A 19,338-nucleotide genomic window follows, 5' to 3' on the forward strand; every position below is an offset into this window, starting at 1 on the left:
TAAAGTTCATCACTGCACCGGGGTCATGGCTAAGTTGGCTTCTGCTTCAGCTGATGTTCAGCTGCATGAATATGTTCTCTGAGCAGAGTTAAAGCTGTAAATGTGTCTCTGTTCTTCTCTTCCTTCTCTTCTCTTCTTCTTCTCCTCTTTCAACTAGCTGTGAACTTATGCTCTGCTTGCTGCCCATCATTCAAACTCAGTATTCTGTTACATCCATCGCCAGTGTTTAGACAGCCCCACTCTGCCTCCGATCTCTCAACTCTTTCCAGTGAAAACCTCAGAGGGCATCTTCTTATTTTCCAGCTTTTCAAACGTTTATTCCCACTAAAAGCACAAGAGTATATTCCACCTGAAACATTCTTCATTCTTAAATCATCTCATTAAATGCTCGGGTGTTAACCTGCCTTATAACCACCTCAAATGTCCATGAGCCTCTCCATGTGCACTGCTCTGACTCTGATCCAGAGCGATTATCTGGAGAGTAAAACACAGATTGTGCTTTTTCCTGACTTGCTGCCATCACAAGCACTAAACAGGGGTTAGGTTGGGGTTCAGCAACAAACTGCTGGACATCTCCTCAGTGAAACATCACACTTTGTGACGATTATGTGAGTTAATAGCAGTGTTTGTTTCCAGCACAGCTGCGAGTCCAGATGAGGAGGGACCACACAGCACGGCTGCACTTCTGCTCTGTAAATGCCCCCCATGGAACAAACTGTGGCTGATTTACGTTTTAGACTCTTTTAGCTGTTAATTTTCTTTACGAGCTGGTGAGGAGTCATATTTTTGTCGGCAGTTGGGGGCACAGATCAATCCGGATGATGGTGTTGCAGCGGGATGTGGAAAATCTTTTGACCTCGTGTTGGCAATAAAAACTGATGTTAATGTTAGTTTCGTGAGTATTTTTTAAACTTTAATCTATTCGTCTATTAAAATCTCTCTCAAGACATTTATTAAATTAATAAGAATTATCTCTGATTAATAACACATCCGTCACGCCCTAAAACACCCTCGATGGAACCACACCTTCGCCTCAGTATTAACCCTGTGTGGAGATGTGGAGACTCACAGCAGATATGCAGCGAGCTGAGCTGTGAGACGCACAAATACACCAGAAACAAGAAACAGAGCAGAACGAGGAGCAAAGACTCAGCAGAGACTCTCACACTGAGCTCGAGTAAATAATGTGCACATAGGAGACATAAATCTTCCTCTTAACTATGTCAGGACACGTTAAAAAGTTTCTTAAAGGTCTGATAAACAACCCAAAAGGAAGCAGAAAAGTCCCATCCACCAGAAAACTCTGAAAGAACTTGAAAAAGATACAAAGCTCCTGACACCCTCTCACATCTGAAGACAAAGTCACTGATTTTGTAGAGACTCGAGATCTTACTGTCGGCCACCTTACTGTCCATGACTTCAAAATCGCTTGAAAAATCTTTAACAGAAGAGTGATTTAGTCCGTTTAAGGTCATCAGATGTTTTGCTCCATCGGGGACTTGCATGCAATGCGTTTGCTTAAAGAAACAGTTGTTTATTAAAGGTAAAATACAGTTAACTGGAAGCTGATGTGCTACCATTAAACCTGATAAACTTGACCAGTTCTTGACTGACAGTCCTGAAAAGTTAGCTGGTTTCTGAGTTTTTTTATGAATAAAACTCTGACAAATTAAAGTCTGTGATTTTCAGAATAGGTTTTGATAGTTTTGGTAATTAAAATAAAACTGTGAGATTCTGAGTTGCAGCAATCTTTAGGGAAACTTCAGAGGGAACTGACTTTTGCGGGTTTTGATTAGTACCCAAGTCGGCCTCCCAGCACACACATAGTTCACCATCTTGTGGATCCTATCGCATGTGCTCAAGCCAGTGCAATTTGGTAATATGTCCCTTATCCTTACCCTTCCATCACCTGGTTTGGAGTAGATTCTGTGTAGCATGTTCAGCCAACACGGCCTCCATTTAAAACAACCAAAACAGCATCCTAATCACCCCACTGTGCAGCAGGAGGGAAACACGACTCATACGAGCATTTCGCTGTTCAGAGTTTCCTTTAACAAACCACAAAGAACGATGCAGCACATTCAACAACGAGACATGAGTTTAACTCAACAACACTTCACTAAACGCAGTTTTGTAACCTCCTGGTTGACTTTAGGCGAAAACAACAACGATAATGACAAGGGCTGAAAAATATTCTTTCTACAGTTTAATGGTAACACATCAACACTACAACATGTTGCTGGTTGGGTTTAGGCAGAAACTCGGTTATGTTTAGGAATCAAAACTTCCTGGTTAAAAACCACTTGAGCGACCACGAGAGGTTGCACAGATCATGCCTGCCCACATGAAATCTACACAGTGCCATTTTTTTACAATGACTAATGACAAATAACTGCTTTGATTCTTTATTATCAATAAAAAATCATAATAAACCGTTATTCAATCTAACGAACAGCAGATTAAGCCCGACATGCAGATTTGCTTTGAAAGTACGTAAAGAAAATGCATGTAAGTGATGTAATCCTTTGGGCTTAACTAAAGTGTATCTGAACTTCTTTATCTACATCCAATGAAAATAAGTCCAGTTACTGTTATTCAGGCTCTTTGGTTGACCATGTACTGGAGAATCTACACCGACATAAGTAAGAGAAGCCGCCCAATCAGAGTGTGACCTTTTCCCCAACTGTAAACACACCTTTAAAGCAAGAAGACACAACCGAAACCTCTGTAGTTCGCTTTAAACGAGAGAAAAACTAAGACAACTTCAACAATTCTTTCCAACTGTTAGAAAATCGCTTTCACGTCAGTTCGCTTTGTTTATTCTCTAGAATTAAAAACAGCTGATTAGTCAGTTAACTTTTCAAAGAAGACAAAAAACACCCGAAACTTACGCCAGAGGGATGCGGTTTTCCCGAAGTTTCCCATCAACCTTTTCTAAAGCTCATGGAAGACAAAAATCATCGAAAAAAAGAGCACGATGAATCGGTATAAAACTCTATTTTGACTGGAGCAAGTTTTGTTAGTAAAATATAACGATTTCTTCTATAAACACACAAAGCAAAATATGTTTTTGAACAGGCGTTGCTGCTTCTTATCGTTAAGAAAGTTTTTTTTAATTTTTTAATATTTCTTGGACAAAGTGTCTTTAAAGGTCGGGTATGGAAACCTTAATGTGCAGATCAACAGGCCGGGTGGGGATCTTTAATCTTTCAGAGTCAGAGAAGCAGCTATGTTGGATTATTGTTGAGCTACATCAGATGAGACGTAATCACACGTGATTGGAAAACATAAAAATCGTGGTCCACCAAACAAGACGTGCCTTTTGTTGACGTAAACCACGACCTGATTCCAACACAGCAGACAGCAGTCTCAGTGCCTTCCCTTCAACATGTTTCCAACATGATTTCTAATCAGTGTCAGTCTTAAAGAGAATATTCAAACCTCCAAATAATAAAGTAAATAGCGTGTGTTGTCACCTATAAATGTGGTGATTATTAGTCAAACTTTGCTCATCAGATGTGTTGTTTAAGACTCACAATGACGCACACACACAGACGAGGCTGCAAACCAACAGATGGGCGGTTAAAAGTTGGACTTTATTAAATGACAGTAAAGCTACCGGCTGATGGAGCCTGGAGGAAGCAGGGATTCTTATCAGAGAAGAAACTGCAGCTTCCTGTCTGAAAACCTAAAATATGTTTGAATCTAACAGAAAAATCCAATTTTATGTTTTTAATATTTTTTCTCTGTTTTCAGTTGGACTTTTACAAAATGAACGAGTGCTGGAATTCGTTTTGATTGTCATTAAAAGCTCATAATTAATTCTCAGAGTATCTTATATAACATAATCAAAGCTTTTAAACACCTAAGCCACTTGGAATTTAAGTTTGTTTGTTGGAGTCTGAAGTCATAGCAGCTGGAAAATGTCAGTGAACATTTGGCAGAATCGATCATTTAATGACCAAACTGATGAAAATGGAAAATGTAGCCAGTATGCTGTAATAATGAGATTATTGGGTTTTAATGGTTCCATTAAAATGATCCACTTGAGATGTTTTTGTTAACCATAAAGCATCTGAACAGTTTTTTCCAGCATTAATGGGCGTTCTCCTCAGACTGTGAAACAGTTTCTCCTCTCAAGTATTTATTTATTTATTAAATTACATTTTCCTCATTTAATTTATCTTGGACTGAACATTTCAAATTGTAAACTTGTCTTTACAAAGATTCATAAAGAACAGTGAGTCCTATGGAAACGTGCCCTGTTGCACTATGGGAATTGTAGGATAAAGGGATTTTGGACATTTTGGACACTGTTAACATTTACTTTCAGTATCTATTTTTTTTTCCCTTTTTTTTTTAAAGAAAATATGATTAATTAATAAATAATGAGATAAAAAGCACGAAAACACGAGTCCAATAATTAAATGTCTCACCGAGTCCAAACGACACTTCTCCGGTGAATTTAGAGCCTGAAACGCAACACATTCTCACATGTGGAGCGGAGTGTTTTGAACTGGAGAAAAACGATGATCCAACCATCCAAACAGAGGCTGATTTATTCTCGTCTGTCTCTTGAAAACGCCGCCAAATTTATGGAGGAGTGAATCACTACGTGGGCCCTCCTGTCGGCTGCAGGAGGATCCAAACATGCAGTTTATTTCTCCTAAAACAGACACATCTGAAGACATTCATCACAATCTGCCTCAATAATGATCCCAGTTCGGGTCCTTAGAGCTGGAAATTCATTTTTATCGCACCTGTAAGTCCGACAGTCAGCTGCTGTTATTAGAGTTTCTTTAGCAATAAAATGTCAAAGTGACCTGAAATATTTAGCAGTTAAAACAGTGTCATTATCATCAAATATTATTAATATTGGTGTAATTAATAATCGAGGTCAGACGGTGACACGTGAGAGTTTGTGTGTGACTGCTTTATCTACACCCCCCCTCCACCCACACACACTCACACACACCCCAGAGACCTCGATACGGCCGTGTTGGGATGATAAATAGCGGGCCGGTAGGCCGGTGGATCGATCCTCCCCCCTCCTCCTCCCCTCGGCCTCCCCCCTCCCTCTCTCTCCTCCACAAACACAAAACTATATACGGCAATTAATTCCTGCTTGTCCCTCCATCCCTCATCGGCCCTGCCGGCGCCTATCGACTCAGATTACTGCTGATGGTCCGTTTTATCACCGCGGAATATACAGCAAGGAGCGCGCGCACACACATACACACGCGCGGTGTTCTTCTCTGGATCGGTGACTCCGATCAGAAGCGGCGACGACGAGGCGTGAAGTCACCGCGACCCGACAGGCGGTGACACCGCGGCAGCGGCAGAACGCGCCGCGCTTCATACCTGCGCTCAGGTGCTAAAAAGACGTCGGAGGCCGCGTCACTCCGCCGCGGCAGCAGAGGAGCCCACGGAGCCGCAAAAGCTCCAATAAAACAAGGGTATGAAAGCCGAAATTATTTCAGAGGAAACAAAAGAAGTTGAACTAAAACAAAACTGTCAAGTCGTTGAAATTTTTAAAAGGAACATTGTAGATAAATTGGCCATAAATGGATTAATTACTTTAGAAAAGTTAAAAACGTAAGATTATTTAAAGCAATTTATGTTTGAATTAATTACAGCAGATAAATAAGACACAATTGTTATCAAAATAGAAAATATAGACATAATTTGAGCGCCGCACGCGCACTTAATGAAGAATATGTTGAAATAAAAACATTTGGAATCACTAATGAGAATAAAACTAAAACAGAGAAATTCAATAAATTAAAAATAATCCGGTGCCAAAGAGCCGCAGAAAAAATATTATGGGATTGATCTCTGGAGGGGCGGATCATTCAATTTCCACCTACAGTCCACGCGCCCTCACATTGATCCCCACGCGCGCCGCGGGTGATTTCAGCTCCTGAATGGGACGAACGGGCCGCGGAGCTTCCACGCGGAGACTGTGTCCCGTGCGCAGTTTAAAGTGAGGGGTTTAAACGGTGCGCGTGCGTCTTTTTCACATGACGGAGCTCTGTCGACAGGCGCGCGCGGATTCACAGCAGAAATAAGGAAGATTGAGGTCAATTTCACGGTTCAAATCTGAGCTGCAATTATCAGATTTACGTTCGTCCAAAAAATATCTAAAATGCAATTTTTTGGTTTTTATAAAAACCTAAATAAATCTCACATGAAATAAAATTATAAATATAAGAGTAAATCACTGATTGTTGTGGGCGCGCGTCTGTAAACACAGTGAACCGACGCGTGAACGCGAAGAAAGAAGCGGCCGTTTAACAGAAACGTGAACTCTGCTGTCTGCAAGTTCGGACCCTGTCAGGCTGCTGCCCTTTGACCTCTGACCCTCCACACCCCAACAACCTTCCTCCTCAACCTCCTCATCAGCTACTGTCCAACAAAGCAGCTGTCAAACACACACTGAGTGAAATAAAACGGCCTGAATATGTTTCATTTGCTCAGAAACTACAGATTTAGCACTTCATCAACGTCTTATAATTTAGATTTTAAAATAATTCATCAACATTTTTTAAAAATCTGCTTAAATTAATGTCTGATTTCCTCTTTATGAACTGAAGCTGCGAGTAGAAAACTTTAGTTTATATAATGTTCAGTAAATTTCAATAAATACAGCAGAGTTTAATGCAAATGGGGAAAAAACTCTAAATATTATTTAAATATTATTTAAAAAGTTTAAATAAATGTTAAAAAAGATTAGGTGGAATGTAATAAATCTTCATGAGTGTTCAGCTCCACACACACCAAGTTGGAGATTTTATAAAATATGTTAAATTCATTTAAAAAGAACCGACTTTGGGAGGATTATAGATATTTTACATTGATTTAAATCTTCATGAGTTTTACACAAAGACACTTGATGGTGGCTGTTGTGAGGCGATAAAACACCTGAAGAGGTGGAAAACAAAATGAATCCCTGCTGATGGTCCAACAGAAAAGCTCGTAAACCTGAACATGAGGCAGAAAGGTGTGTGTGTGTGTGTGTGTGTGTGTGTGTGTGTGTGTGTGTGTGTGTGTGTGTGTGGACGCACGGTTGTTGCTCTCTCCTGTGGGATTGGTCAGAGGGATGATCTCCATCCTCTGCTGGCCGTACAGGTAGTAGTCCAGCTCCTCCGAGGTCAGCTTGAACCTTGCCGTCCCTCCTTTGCCGCTCTCCTCGCCGCCTCCTCCGCCGCTGCTCTTCACGCTGGACGACACCACCCCCACCCCCCCACAGCTCTGCTCTTTGGCCTGATGGAAGAGCCCCGCTGCTGGGTTGTGACCCTGCTGGTTCTCAGGGGGGACCACAACCACCAGGTCTCCTCCTCCTCCGGGTCCTACAGGGCCGGTGCAGACCGGCGCCAAAGCCTGGCCGAAGAGTGCGATCTGCTGTGGCATGGGCAGCTGGGAGAGACCCGCCGAGGTGGAGATGGTGATGGAGGAGGACGGGGTCAGAGCGGCAGCTGCCGCCACCGCCGCCGCAGCTGAAGAGGAAGCTGCTGAGGAGGAGGATGTGGAGGAAGAAGACGAGGAGGACGTACAGTGCGTGGAGGCCAGCAGGTGGCTGTGCAGGCGGGACGGGCGCAGGGTGTCCACGGGAATGGAGAGGCGGTCAGGGGGGGGCGGCGGGGCCAGAGGAGCTTTCAGCTGAGCCTGAGGGAAGAGCTGCTGCCAGTGCTGCAGGTAGGATGGGTCCACCTTCAGGAAGGCCGAGCCGCTCGGGTCGCCCGGCTTCAGCATGGCTGCCCGCTGACTCTGAAACAGCAGAGGGAGGGGGGGGGGTCAGTCAGGAGGTCAGGACACGAGACACACGGCAACATTTACATTCTTAACATTTAAAAGACACGTTCATCAACGGTTTGAACCTGAAAGTGTCGCATTAAATTTACTCTAAAGGTGACGGATCAGAATTCAGCCTCATCAGTCACCTTAAAGTCTCACTGAGCTGAATCTCATCACAGACGATTCAATCATCTTTACCTCCAGTTTACACTTTGATCGGCAGCTGAGACACAGATGTAACCTCATCCTGTGGTTCAAAAAACATATTCTAAAATGATTCCTTTATTTTTTTACTATTGGTGGATTATATACAATATAAAAACATGGATTTTATAGACATGTAAGTAGCAGACATGGTGTTAAATATTAGATCTCTAACATTGTCTTTTCACACATAAAGCTCACAGAATATTTTTTTAAAAGATGAAACTTTGTAGATAAATAAAGCTAAAACACAGATTTTTACAAATTACTTTCCCTCTCTGTGGCTGATCTCCTGTATTTTTGTTTCTGTCTTAAAACTCACATTTAAATAGAGAAAAAACAGACCAAATTTATTACTTTAAATGTATATTTGGGCGACTAAAAGCTCAGATTTCAGGAGATTCTGGTGATTTTCTGCTCAGCCTGATGCGCTCCATGTTCATTCAGAGCTGAACACCAACTCCTTTAATTTAAAGGTAAATTCTGCAGACTAATTTTTTTCTGGTAAAAAGGACAGAAAAACCATACATTACATAATTTAATCATTAGCATTTATGTAAATAATTTATCTTCTTGTGGTTTCAACTTCTGGTCTAAAAACTCAAACTTGTAAGAGTTTATTTGCTGACTTTACACACCAAAATATATAATTACTTTATATTTCCATCTCACTACAACATAATCTAATCCTGACAATAAAACCTCTTGTGGGACATCATCCTTAAAGCCAATAAAACCCTCCGTATAAACTGAGCTCAGCCTCTTTCTGCTCAGCTGGTTTTATTTTACGCACATAAACTGCAAAAAAACGCATCAAATAAAAGCGTAGAAAAACGTGCGCACACACTCACATGCACTCTTTGGAGTAGTTTATGTGAAGCTATCGGTGGGGAAAAGTTTCATCTGAAAAAATAAACTGATGATAGGTTTAAGTCCAGGTAAGATCGGCGGTCGAGCGTGCTGTGCGTGTCCGGGCAGAGGCAGCGGTCGGCGGGTAGAGGCGCGGGCAGCCACCGCTGTAGTTTCCCTGTTTGTGTTTTTCTTTTTCTGTTAAAGTTGAGGACCGTATTGGGGCTCACTGCTGTCAGAGCGCGTGCGACTCCTGGGCGCAGGTTTCCGGGCAGCGGTGGAAGGTTGGTCCCTCCTCCGGGCTGCGGTGAACCATCGAGCGGAGCTGGGACAGTTCGCTGCGTCCTGAGTGTCTCCGAAGCCAAAACTAGCGGAGCGGCTGCTGCTTGAGCCTCTCCCTCCTCCATTCACGTGCCCTCTCCCCTCCTCTTTCTCTCCCCTTATCTCCTGTATTCTCTCCCACCCCCTTTAATTCGCACGTATCATTTCTCCCTCAGTCTCTTTTACTCCAAACTCTGTTTTTGTTGTCACTCTCTCAGCTTGGCTTTTCGGATTTTTCTCTCCATCTTTACTGTCTTCTTTATTTTCCACATTCAGCTCAGCTCAGTTCATTCAAATTATCTTTATTGACATTAGATACAATGGTAATATGCTCAGGGCTCCGTGTGAACTGGTCCAATGGCCTGAAAGTGATCTAAAGACACAAAAACTGATTCTAAAATTATCCCTGATTGTGTTTCATCGTCAGCTGAGTTAATTTGGTGGTGAGATGTCAGATGTTCATGAATTTAGAATATGGGGTTGTTTTGGGGTGTTGCCTGTTGCCAAAATTCAGAAGACATCCCAAAAACACGCCACCAAAATGTTTTCTCCAGCTTCTCCAACCTGGAAAAACTGATTCATTTTTTTCATTTTAAGCCGTCCAGCTCGAAGCAAACATGAAGTGAACCTTTGAAATGTCTCCTCATAGAAAATGCTCATCAGGCTCCTCTCCATCAGCTGGTTTGGAGCGGATGGACTAGTTTGAGTAGTGTGGTCAGCAGGTGGTGGTAGAGGCTACATTCCACATGGATGTAATAAACAGAGTAGTTGTTGCTAAGTGGAAACTACTTAGAAGAAGAAACAAAACCAGTGGGCTGAGTCACATATGAGAGAAACATAGAAAGCTTAACTTTAACTTCTTTCCATCAACAACAACCTGTATATAAAAGAGGATTTTAACCAAAAACTAAGTTACAAACTGGAGAGCAAACCGCTAACGTGTTACAGGTGATGAACACGTTGAACATGTGGCTGAAATAAAAGAAAGTTTAACTTAGACCAGTAAACATCCCTGTTCGAAATGAAGTTCAGGATTTCAGTGATTTACTGCAGACTCACAGTGAGAAACAGCCCTCGTTTCTTCATATATGGAATAAACAGGAAACAGTTTCAGTGATTGACTGAAACATGGTTAAACATGAATATGAATACAGTATATGAGTTAAAAACAGTTTGATCAGTTCTAAGCAGCTTTAAAGTGAATATTTGGTCTGAGCTCCTTTATTCTCCAACACAGCCTGAACCCTCTGAGACGAGCTTTCTGTCATTTCTTTAAGGAGTCTTCAGGAATAGTTCTCCAGGCTTCTTGAAGGACATCCCAAAGCTCTTCTTTGGATGTGGGCTGCCTTTTGTTCCGTTCTCTGTCAGATGATCCCACACTGCTTCAATAATGTTGAGGTCCGGGCTCTGGGGAGGATTCATCCCTCCATAAGACCTGTTGCCACTGATTTTCAGTCCACTTCTTGTGTCATTTGGCACAGCTCAGCCTTTTCTCCCTGTTTCCCTTCCTTAAGAACGGCTTCTTGACAGCCACCCTTCCATGGAGACCATTTCTGATGAGGCTTGGGCCAACAGTAGATGGATCAGCTGAAGGTCCAGATGCATCTCTCAGGTCCTGTCAGGTCACAGCTGGATTTTTTCCTCTTTCTTAAGGACATCACTTTCAGATCCTGTTCATCTGCTGTAGATAGTTTTTTAGGCCTGACACTTCTTCTTTTGTCCTCCACTTGTCCAGTTTCCTCAAATGTTTTAAGGACACACTGCACACCATGCTGAGATATGCCAAGTTTTCAGCTAACAGCTCTTTGGGAATCACCTTGTTGCTGCAGAAATCCTATTTTCTGTCTGTCAAACTGTGTTATCTTTGCTGTTTTTCATAGATGCAACTAAAGAAATGGGAACAAATGATGTGTCTTTGTGACATGCTGCTGGTAACAAAGTGCCTAAAGATCCAATTTAAAATGGCTTCTTTGCTAAGTTGTCTGTTCTGTGTCGACACAACACTGGTTCATCCCTTGAGTTAGGAGCCTTTTTTCTGCTTGAATGATTCATAGCTCAGAGTTCAGTGGCTTAACAAATAAAAAAAACACATTCCTCTGAAAATGGTCGGGTACAAGGACTGGAAATGAGCGAAAAAGCCGAAAATGTGCAAAGAAAAACTTCAGAAAGTCTGGAGAATTATTGCTCAAGGCCACTTCAAAAGGTTATAAGAAAGTATGGCAGCTTGGAAGGAAACAGAAAGAAATGAGGGCTGGATCAGGACTCTGGAACAGAGCTGTTTATTTCATTGAGAAGACATCTGTTGTCAGTTAAAAGCACAACTTTTACAGGAATCTTCTGGACAAAAATAATCCTTTCTCATATATTCTAAAAACTTGTGATGTTTCACAGCAGCGTTGGACTCTTCTCTGGAACAATCACTGTTGTTTCAACGTTTTTCTACGACAAATCAGCCTTTTTTTCAGTTTTCTGTGTCGGTGACAGACTGAGCGTTCCCGGGATGCAGGTTTTATTTCTCCTCCTTTGTTGACAGAAGAACTCCGAACCTGCTGGTCTACGTTAAAACGAAGATTATCGTTGTTACAATATTTATTATTATTCCTACTTGGAGGTGGTTGTCCTGCTGTCGGCTCACCTTGCTCAACTCTCCCTCTCACTCTCACTTTCCTTCAGTGTGTGTGTGTGTGCAGATAAGATGGTTACAGCCGAGCTCATTGTGTTTCGGGTCTGACTTGTTATCCCCGACTTTTCCCACCCGTCTGCTGCACAGAGCACGGTGTGTGAAGCGTAATATAAGTGTGCGTCTACATCAGTCATTGTAAGCTGCTGTGGATAAGAACATCAGCTAAATGCCTGAAAAGGCTGGTGTGTGTGTGTTTCTGTGTGTGTTGTTATGACTGGCGTCGCCCTGACAGGCCCCATTTGTCATCCTCGGGACCTCTGGTGGATTGATAACGAACAAAAACACAAACATAAGCGTCTGAAAATGAACTCTTGTTGGCTTAAAGCGACTTTTTCAGCACAGAGGAATGCAGAGCAGCAACGAGCCGTCTGATTGGCTGCAGCGGGGCTGATGGTAGCCGGCACTGAGGCACAGAGTTTGTAGCTCAAATCTACGGTCCTTCAGCAGTAATTTAGGATTGATTTATTTCACCTTTAAGACTGTATTTGCTGTATTTGTACAGAGATTTTTCAGGAAAATATGGAACAACAGTGAATTCTTTATGATTTGTTGGAAAAAAGTCTTGACTGAGTAAATTAAATGAGGCAGCTCAAGATTAAAGGATGTTAGAGGGCATCTCAGCCTATTTATCTATTTTCTTTCTCTTTTTCAGTGATTTTTGCTCCTTTTTTTCATGAAATTAGCTGCGAGTCAAATCTCTGGCTTTGCTTTAATTTTCCCTCATTGTATTAAAGTATGCTGAAGATCCAATTCTTACTGCTCTCTAGATATTCAAGAAGCAGACTTTAAATGTGTCACATTACGCCTTTTTTTAAACATTTTGGTCTATTTGAGACGTGTGAGACAGGCTTTGGTGAAAATACCTATCGGTTTAAGCACAGTGGCTCTTGTCTCAGCCCCGTTTGACACCTTTTTGTTAACAGCCTGTTTTCAGGGGTGGAGACTTAGCTCAACTCCGCCCTGCTGAGGTCAGCAGCTTCTCACCAACCCGAAAATAGTTAGCAGTGTAGCTGTAAGTTAGCAGCAGATGCTAGCAAACAATGCTTTCCTCATCAACAGTAATGGACTAAGATGTACACAGCGTAACTTGCAGTAATGCATGTGTACCGTTAATTACTGAGTTTAAACATTTTGGATATATTGACCTCATTAAACAAGGAGACCTCCATCTTTATCAGACACATGCCGATGATGTAATGTTAACAGAGAGCGGTACACGGTGTTCTATGTAGCAACGAGAGTGAGGAGAGGACGGGTGGACCTTATCCACACAGCTGCAGGTTGCTGGAACTGATCCCTGTTTGTGGCTCAGTTCCTTCAGTCCAGCGTTGAACTGGACCAAGTTGTTAAAAGAGTGGGATGAAAAGTGGCTGCTGCACATTCACAGTCTTTAGCTAACTCTGCTGGAACATTAGCCTCAGATATAGTTTATCCACTGGGCTCTGATATCCTCTGAGACTGCTGCTGGATGGAAGATGCATGCTCCTCAGTACAGCTGACAGCAGAACATTTCCACCAAAGCTGGCTTCATCCGTCCAGCAGGGTGGATGTGAGGGGGCGGAGCTTAGCAGAGGAGGAGGGGCCAACTTAAGGAATGACGTACTTTTAAAATGAAAATCAGAACATCTCATTAAATGAGGAACTTTCAAACCAAAAATACCAGGGTTGTGTTTTTTGGGGAGTTTTACACCTGCTGGTTACTTCAGACGCCCTGATATAAGCTCCCAGGAACAGGAAGAAGGGACTTTTACACAATATATCACCTTTAAAACTTGCTGTAGCATCTGAAGTATGAACTGTTTCAATATTGTAACTCATCTTAATCTCCATTCCTGCACCGAGAAGCTTTATTTTCTGCATCAAACCAGGATACAGCTGGTTTTTCAGTTTCACCGTGTACAGCCGCCTCCATCAACGGTCGTATTCTGGCACCTGAGGTCGGTCCAACCACAGTCGACAGGCAGGACTTCAGGGTCAAAAGCGACCTGAAAACAGGTTCTCCTCTAAACTCCAGATCTGATAAACGAGTTATACACTTACTGGTTACTTCAGACACCCTAATATATGCTCCCAGGAACAGGAAAAAGGTATTTTTTCATAATATTTCACCTTTAATGCCGATATAATCAGTGCTTCTTTTTGTGCTGCTATTCCTATGTGCAGCTGGGTGCATCCGGGCCGCTGGAGCTGCTTATAAAAACATTTTATGCCTCATTTTTCCTTCTGTGGTATCGAAAATGGTATCGTTATCAAATATTTTCCATAGTTTTACAACACTACTAAGCATATAAACTGAACTATGTCCAAATAGCAGAAGCTCCCAAGTGACTTTTCCACACAAGATCACCTTTAAATCCCCAAAAAACAACCCAAAACTTGGTCATGCTACCTTTTTGTTTAACAGCAGATACTAAACCCCACTCCCAGAAATGTTGGAAGTTTTCTAAACTGATCTGTAATTTGTTAAATTGGTTGAGCCTCAGTTTACGTTATATAGATGAAAAAAGAAAGTAGGAAAGATCAATTGCATGAGAAGTGTAAAAAAAGGCGTCCATTAAGGTGACGGTTTAATAACAAATGATGCTGTCGTCGAAGCCCAACCAGGAAGTGGCAAAAATGTTTCAGGGAAGTCTTGTCCTGCTGTTGACTGAATGTAACCTCGCAGTGAAATATTAGCTCTTGTGTCTGAGTGTCGAACTTGCATCGCATGGTTAATAAAAATGTGCATAATCGTGCCATCTATCACCCAGCCTCCTCCTTAAATGGATGTTGTGGTTTGCTCAAGAAAAACTGTGAGAATGAGGATTTCTCTGATGTGAAAACAATCACAGCCTGTTGTGGTGTTACTTACAGTTACTGCAGCTTTTGTTCCATCTTTGTTCCGATTTTTACTCTCAAAATGTGTGTAATTTGCTCCAATTCTGTGAGCACAAATACAAGCAACTGAAAACTATCTGAGTTCATGTTTGCAGACTTGATAAGAGCGTAAAAGGTGATTATTCAGTCTGAATTAGACCCTGACCCTCATCGAGCATCCTTCAGATGGATGGAAGTAAGTTACAATACAGGATTATAAGGGAATAACTTCAGATATCAATTCATTTCAGCTGCTGAAACAGCTTCTAAACGTTCTCACTGACACTACAAACTGCTCCATATCTGCAAGACATTGAGTTTTTTACAAATACAATCTAAATAAAATGAGACAACTCAACTGAACTCCATTAAAAAACACACTTTGATTATATTCTATTGTGTTGACAACATGACAGAGAAACTAATAAGATGTCCTTTTTAAATGTTTTTCTGATTAGTTAATGATTGTGTCATTGCAGCTTCAACTAATTTATGTCAAAGTCAAAGATCTAAAGCTGCAGTCTGTGAGCTTTTGAATGATCTTTTTAAAAGGATAAACGGAAATCAAGTATGTGCGGTCATTTTTGTTCTAAATTGTTATTTTTCTAATTCATCATCATCATTTTCTCCATATCGTCACAGGGGATCTTCTGTTCTACACATAAAACAGAGAAGAAAAAGAAAAGGGAGAAAAGCAGTGCAGGAGTCGAATTAGGTGTTTTCATCCATTGATTAATGGCTCTCTGAAGCAAAGCACATCGAAAGGCGCAGGCCGATCAATAAATTAACTGCCCAAATTCATCATTTTCTACAACAAAAGCTAATTATTTAGACGGCTGCAGGAAAAGAAAAAAACAACAACACAATATTAACAAGAGTTTATTTAGCAAAGCTGTGAATTCCTGCATGTGAGAGGACTGCAGAGCTGCAGGAGCTTCACATTCAACACCAGCAAGGAGGAAATTTAACTTTGGGCCTTAAAGTCAACAGATTAACGGAACCAGTGCGATTATTTATGAAAGATATATGATACAAACCTGAATGCCAACTAAAGTAACAAGAAAAAAAGCTCAGAAAAAGATCCTCAATGACAGTTGCATTAATTTTAATTTAAAAAGATATTTTCTTACCTTTTTATCACAATTAAAGACACATTAAAGAGTCTTAATGAAATATCTGTGACTTTAGACTCTTTATACAAACATAAATCACTCAATAACTTAAATCACGTTATTATCATATGAGAGAAAACTGTTTCCTTACTCGGAAAGCACACACTATAGCTTCCACATAGTAAAAAATACTTTATACTGACAGTTTTATTCTCAAATACAGCTGGTGCTGCAGCTTCTTTTGGTCATAACATCACTGAGTCATGTGTTGAACTGGACTGTGGGTACAATCCGCCACACAGAAAGGCTGCAGCTCAAAAATGCTCAGAGATAAAGGGGAAAAGTGTGAAGGTGGTACATTTATTCACCTCAGTTCCATGCAATGACCTCACTGATGACATCACTGATGACATCACTGCACGGCAGCATGTTGGATCCACGACAGAAAGAGCTGAGCTTAACTGTCACCGTTTGCAGCTGAATTTTAAACAGTGTTTGTTTGTTACCATCGTTGCGTTTTTTAATGAAGTCAGATGACTTTTATAAATAACAGTCTTCATAAATACCTCTGGGGTCCTCTGGAGCCCTCAAACTCTATAATGTCACTTTGGGAGGAAGACTGGACCGGAGATTTTAAAACGAATACATAAATCCTCTGCTTCTCTTATCCAGCGTAACATGGTTCACTTTGTTTATGATACCAAGGCCAAGATATGTGATGGGATGGGTGCAAACCATACGTTCTGGTTCTGCCCATCCCAGTAATACTATTGTTTTTTGTTTTTTTTAGTGCACTTTCTGGTTGGCTCCTCCACTGTCTTCCCTCACCAAACCTAAAAAAGACGTCCTTTCACCATCCTGTTAGCTGGTAGACCGACTGTGTTGAAGAGGAAATCAACAGCGTCTCCATGTCCCACCTGCTGGATTACAGATAGTCTTTAGTTTCTTAAATTGGAGAAAATCAGGTTGCTATGAGGCGGTTGCTCCAGTAAACTCCACAGATCTGCAACTCATCCCGGCCTGAAACGACTGCTGTAAAGTGGACGGTTACGGCTGTATTGGTCCAATAGTTTGTCTTGTTTTACTTTTCTTTTAATTGTTTTTCATTACAAGTTCAAGTCATTTGGGTTTGCAGCAATACTTCAATGTTCCTTTTTCTGTTTTTTCTATGAAGAAAAATGTATATTTTATAAGCCTTTTGACTTACATTCGTACAAACAAAGTAAAAAAGGAACAAAAAACAAAACTCTGCGTTTCTTCTACAAAAATCAAAGCTGCTTTAGAAGAGACAATTAAAGTGATCTGCTGACACAGTTCTGCAGTGGATCTGCAGTTCTTAGACAGAACTAACTCAGAATTGTCTCTTGGACCAGCCCAAAACCTGCAGTGGAGCCTGGTCTCATGAAAACGTGTATGTATTCATGACTTTTTTTGTACTTTTGTGTGTAATTTTACTACATATTTGGAGGAAATGACATCCTATCCTGTGCTTTTGCCCTAACCCTAATAATTTGACATGTTTTCGAATCATTTGACATGTTTTTGGACCGGGTAAAATGGAAAAAGCCTAAAATATGTAATGAATGACGTGTGAAAATTGCCATATTTTATGCATTGCCGTGAGAACGTGCTTAGTGCTGGAACTTCTTGGTATGTGAGTCGTTTCAGAACACGTGAGTGCTTCTGATTGACTCGATTCAAAGTGTGAATAGTTATAATACTGAAGAGGAAGAAGAAGAGAACCAAGAATGTTGGTATCCTTTATATAACACAAAGTGGGATGAGGGTCATTTCCTGTTCCTGTCACTTCAACACGCCATAAACAGTCATGGGACTGTTTTGCAAACTGCCCCAAAAAGACATTTCCACAGCTGAATTATAACAAAAACAATCAATATAAACTCAGTGCATAATTTTAAACCTATAAACTTTGAATGTGTCAAAAACAATAGCAGCTAATTGTATTTGTGCCATTTTTTCAGTCGTTGTGTGTCTTCAGAGCCTCCGATAAGCGCCCCACAGCCAGTGTAGCTGAATGGTGACGTCTGTAAATCAGACCGATCTTTTCAATTATGATCAGCTAATAAACACACAGAAACACTGGATTTATAGGTCAAAATCTTTAAATGTATTCGTTTGCTCATGTGGTCGTAAGTCACTGAAGGGGCCGTTAAGTGGAAGTTTATGGAGGTTTAAAGGGTTCATTTCCACTGCGGGTTAATTGAAGCCTTATTGGTTTAAATCCATGAGGGTTAGTTAGTACACAAGTGACGGTAATTCAATTAAAACATTTGCAGTTCATTTACACTCTGCAGCACACACACACATATGAATACAAGAACAGGGCCCTGTAACCTTGGTATATATAAATACACAGGTTTAAAGCGGTGTCACATTCATTTACATAGGAGCATGTTGTTAAGGTCCTGCTTTGACATTCAATTAAAATGTTTACATTTCTGCTTAATTAATTCGGCGGATGGCGGCAGGAAAAGACGAATGGACGGGCTGCTTTGACAGGAGGCCGATAACCGTGTGTGTGTGTGTGTGTGTGTGTGCGTTAAGGTCATGGCAGGCTGACTATTATAATTCATCTCTATAGACGTGTATTCAGCAGGGACTTATATTCTCTTTTTCAGCTTTATTTCCTGAAGCCGAGGTGAGCTGAGCTGAGGTGTTTTTAATGTACTAAAGAGTGTCGAAGCTTTAATACTCGGCTGGTTGGACTTCATTATTCTTCTGTTTGGTGGTAAAAACAAGCCGCTGCAGATGATTATTGATCCCTGCATGCGGGAAAATGCATTTATTTGTCAATCAGAGCAAAAATTAAAACTCTGCAGGGTCATTTTTCCTGGTTTGAGTGCTGTATTTACATTTTACATTTTTTATTGCAGAACTTATTGAAAATGGGACGACTAATTGCTCTGAGAAATGGCCCAACCCTCTTTCTTCATGGCTCTTTATGCAGTTCTCTGTAATTGAATCACATCAATTCTTTAATTAGTTGTTAATTTATTATTCAGGTGTTTCGTCTTAGCTTGATTAGTTAAACAAGTTGTGCAAAAAGTTAAAAAAACAGACCTCAAATTTTAAAAAAAGACTTTAATCAAGTGTTGAAACTCTCCACGAGGAGCAGCGTCACTGTTTGTACTTCAGGATTTAACGTTCAACCATAAAATAGTTTTGATATGGGTCCATTTCATCAGAGAAGCAGTATCAGTGAGGATCGTCACTTTAACATTTATCATTGCATCAGAGCGGGACAAGAAAAATAACTGAAACGTATGACAGATGGACTACAAGCAGCCATCTTTCCAACCCACAGTTGTTACAATCCAGGCCAGTCCAAAGGCCGGGTTCAAACAAACATGAGTAATTTGTTGAAATTAGTTCTGGGTTGAAGAAAAGTTCAATGTTTCAAGCATCAGAAAATCAAAGCACGTGATTGGCTGGTTGTGGGATTATTACAACAATGAGAAACGTCGGCCAACTCCCCGTCGAGCGTTAACAGATCGCATC

At 41.0% G+C, this 19,338-nt stretch overlaps 1 protein-coding gene across 1 annotated transcript in view; it reads right to left on the reverse strand.

Annotated features, from left to right (window-relative positions):
- Positions 1-9,204, reverse strand: part of prdm6 (PR domain containing 6) — a 114,908-nt gene extending 105,704 nt beyond the window's left edge. The window contains exons 1-2 of the mRNA XM_072387268.1: positions 8,850-9,204; positions 7,065-7,767 (exon numbers count right to left, since the gene is read on the reverse strand). Of these exons, the coding sequence (XP_072243369.1) occupies positions 7,065-7,752 (688 nt within the window). The 5' untranslated portion in view covers positions 7,753-7,767; positions 8,850-9,204. The remainder of the gene's footprint in view (positions 1-7,064; positions 7,768-8,849) is intronic.
- Between the last annotated feature and the right edge of the window lie 10,134 nt (positions 9,205-19,338).

The sequence above is a fragment of the Leuresthes tenuis genome, unplaced genomic scaffold (assembly GCF_036924035.1).
Source record: "Leuresthes tenuis unplaced genomic scaffold, fLeuTen1.0.hap1 SCAF_6, whole genome shotgun sequence".
Taxonomy (NCBI): domain Eukaryota; kingdom Metazoa; phylum Chordata; class Actinopteri; order Atheriniformes; family Atherinopsidae; genus Leuresthes; species Leuresthes tenuis.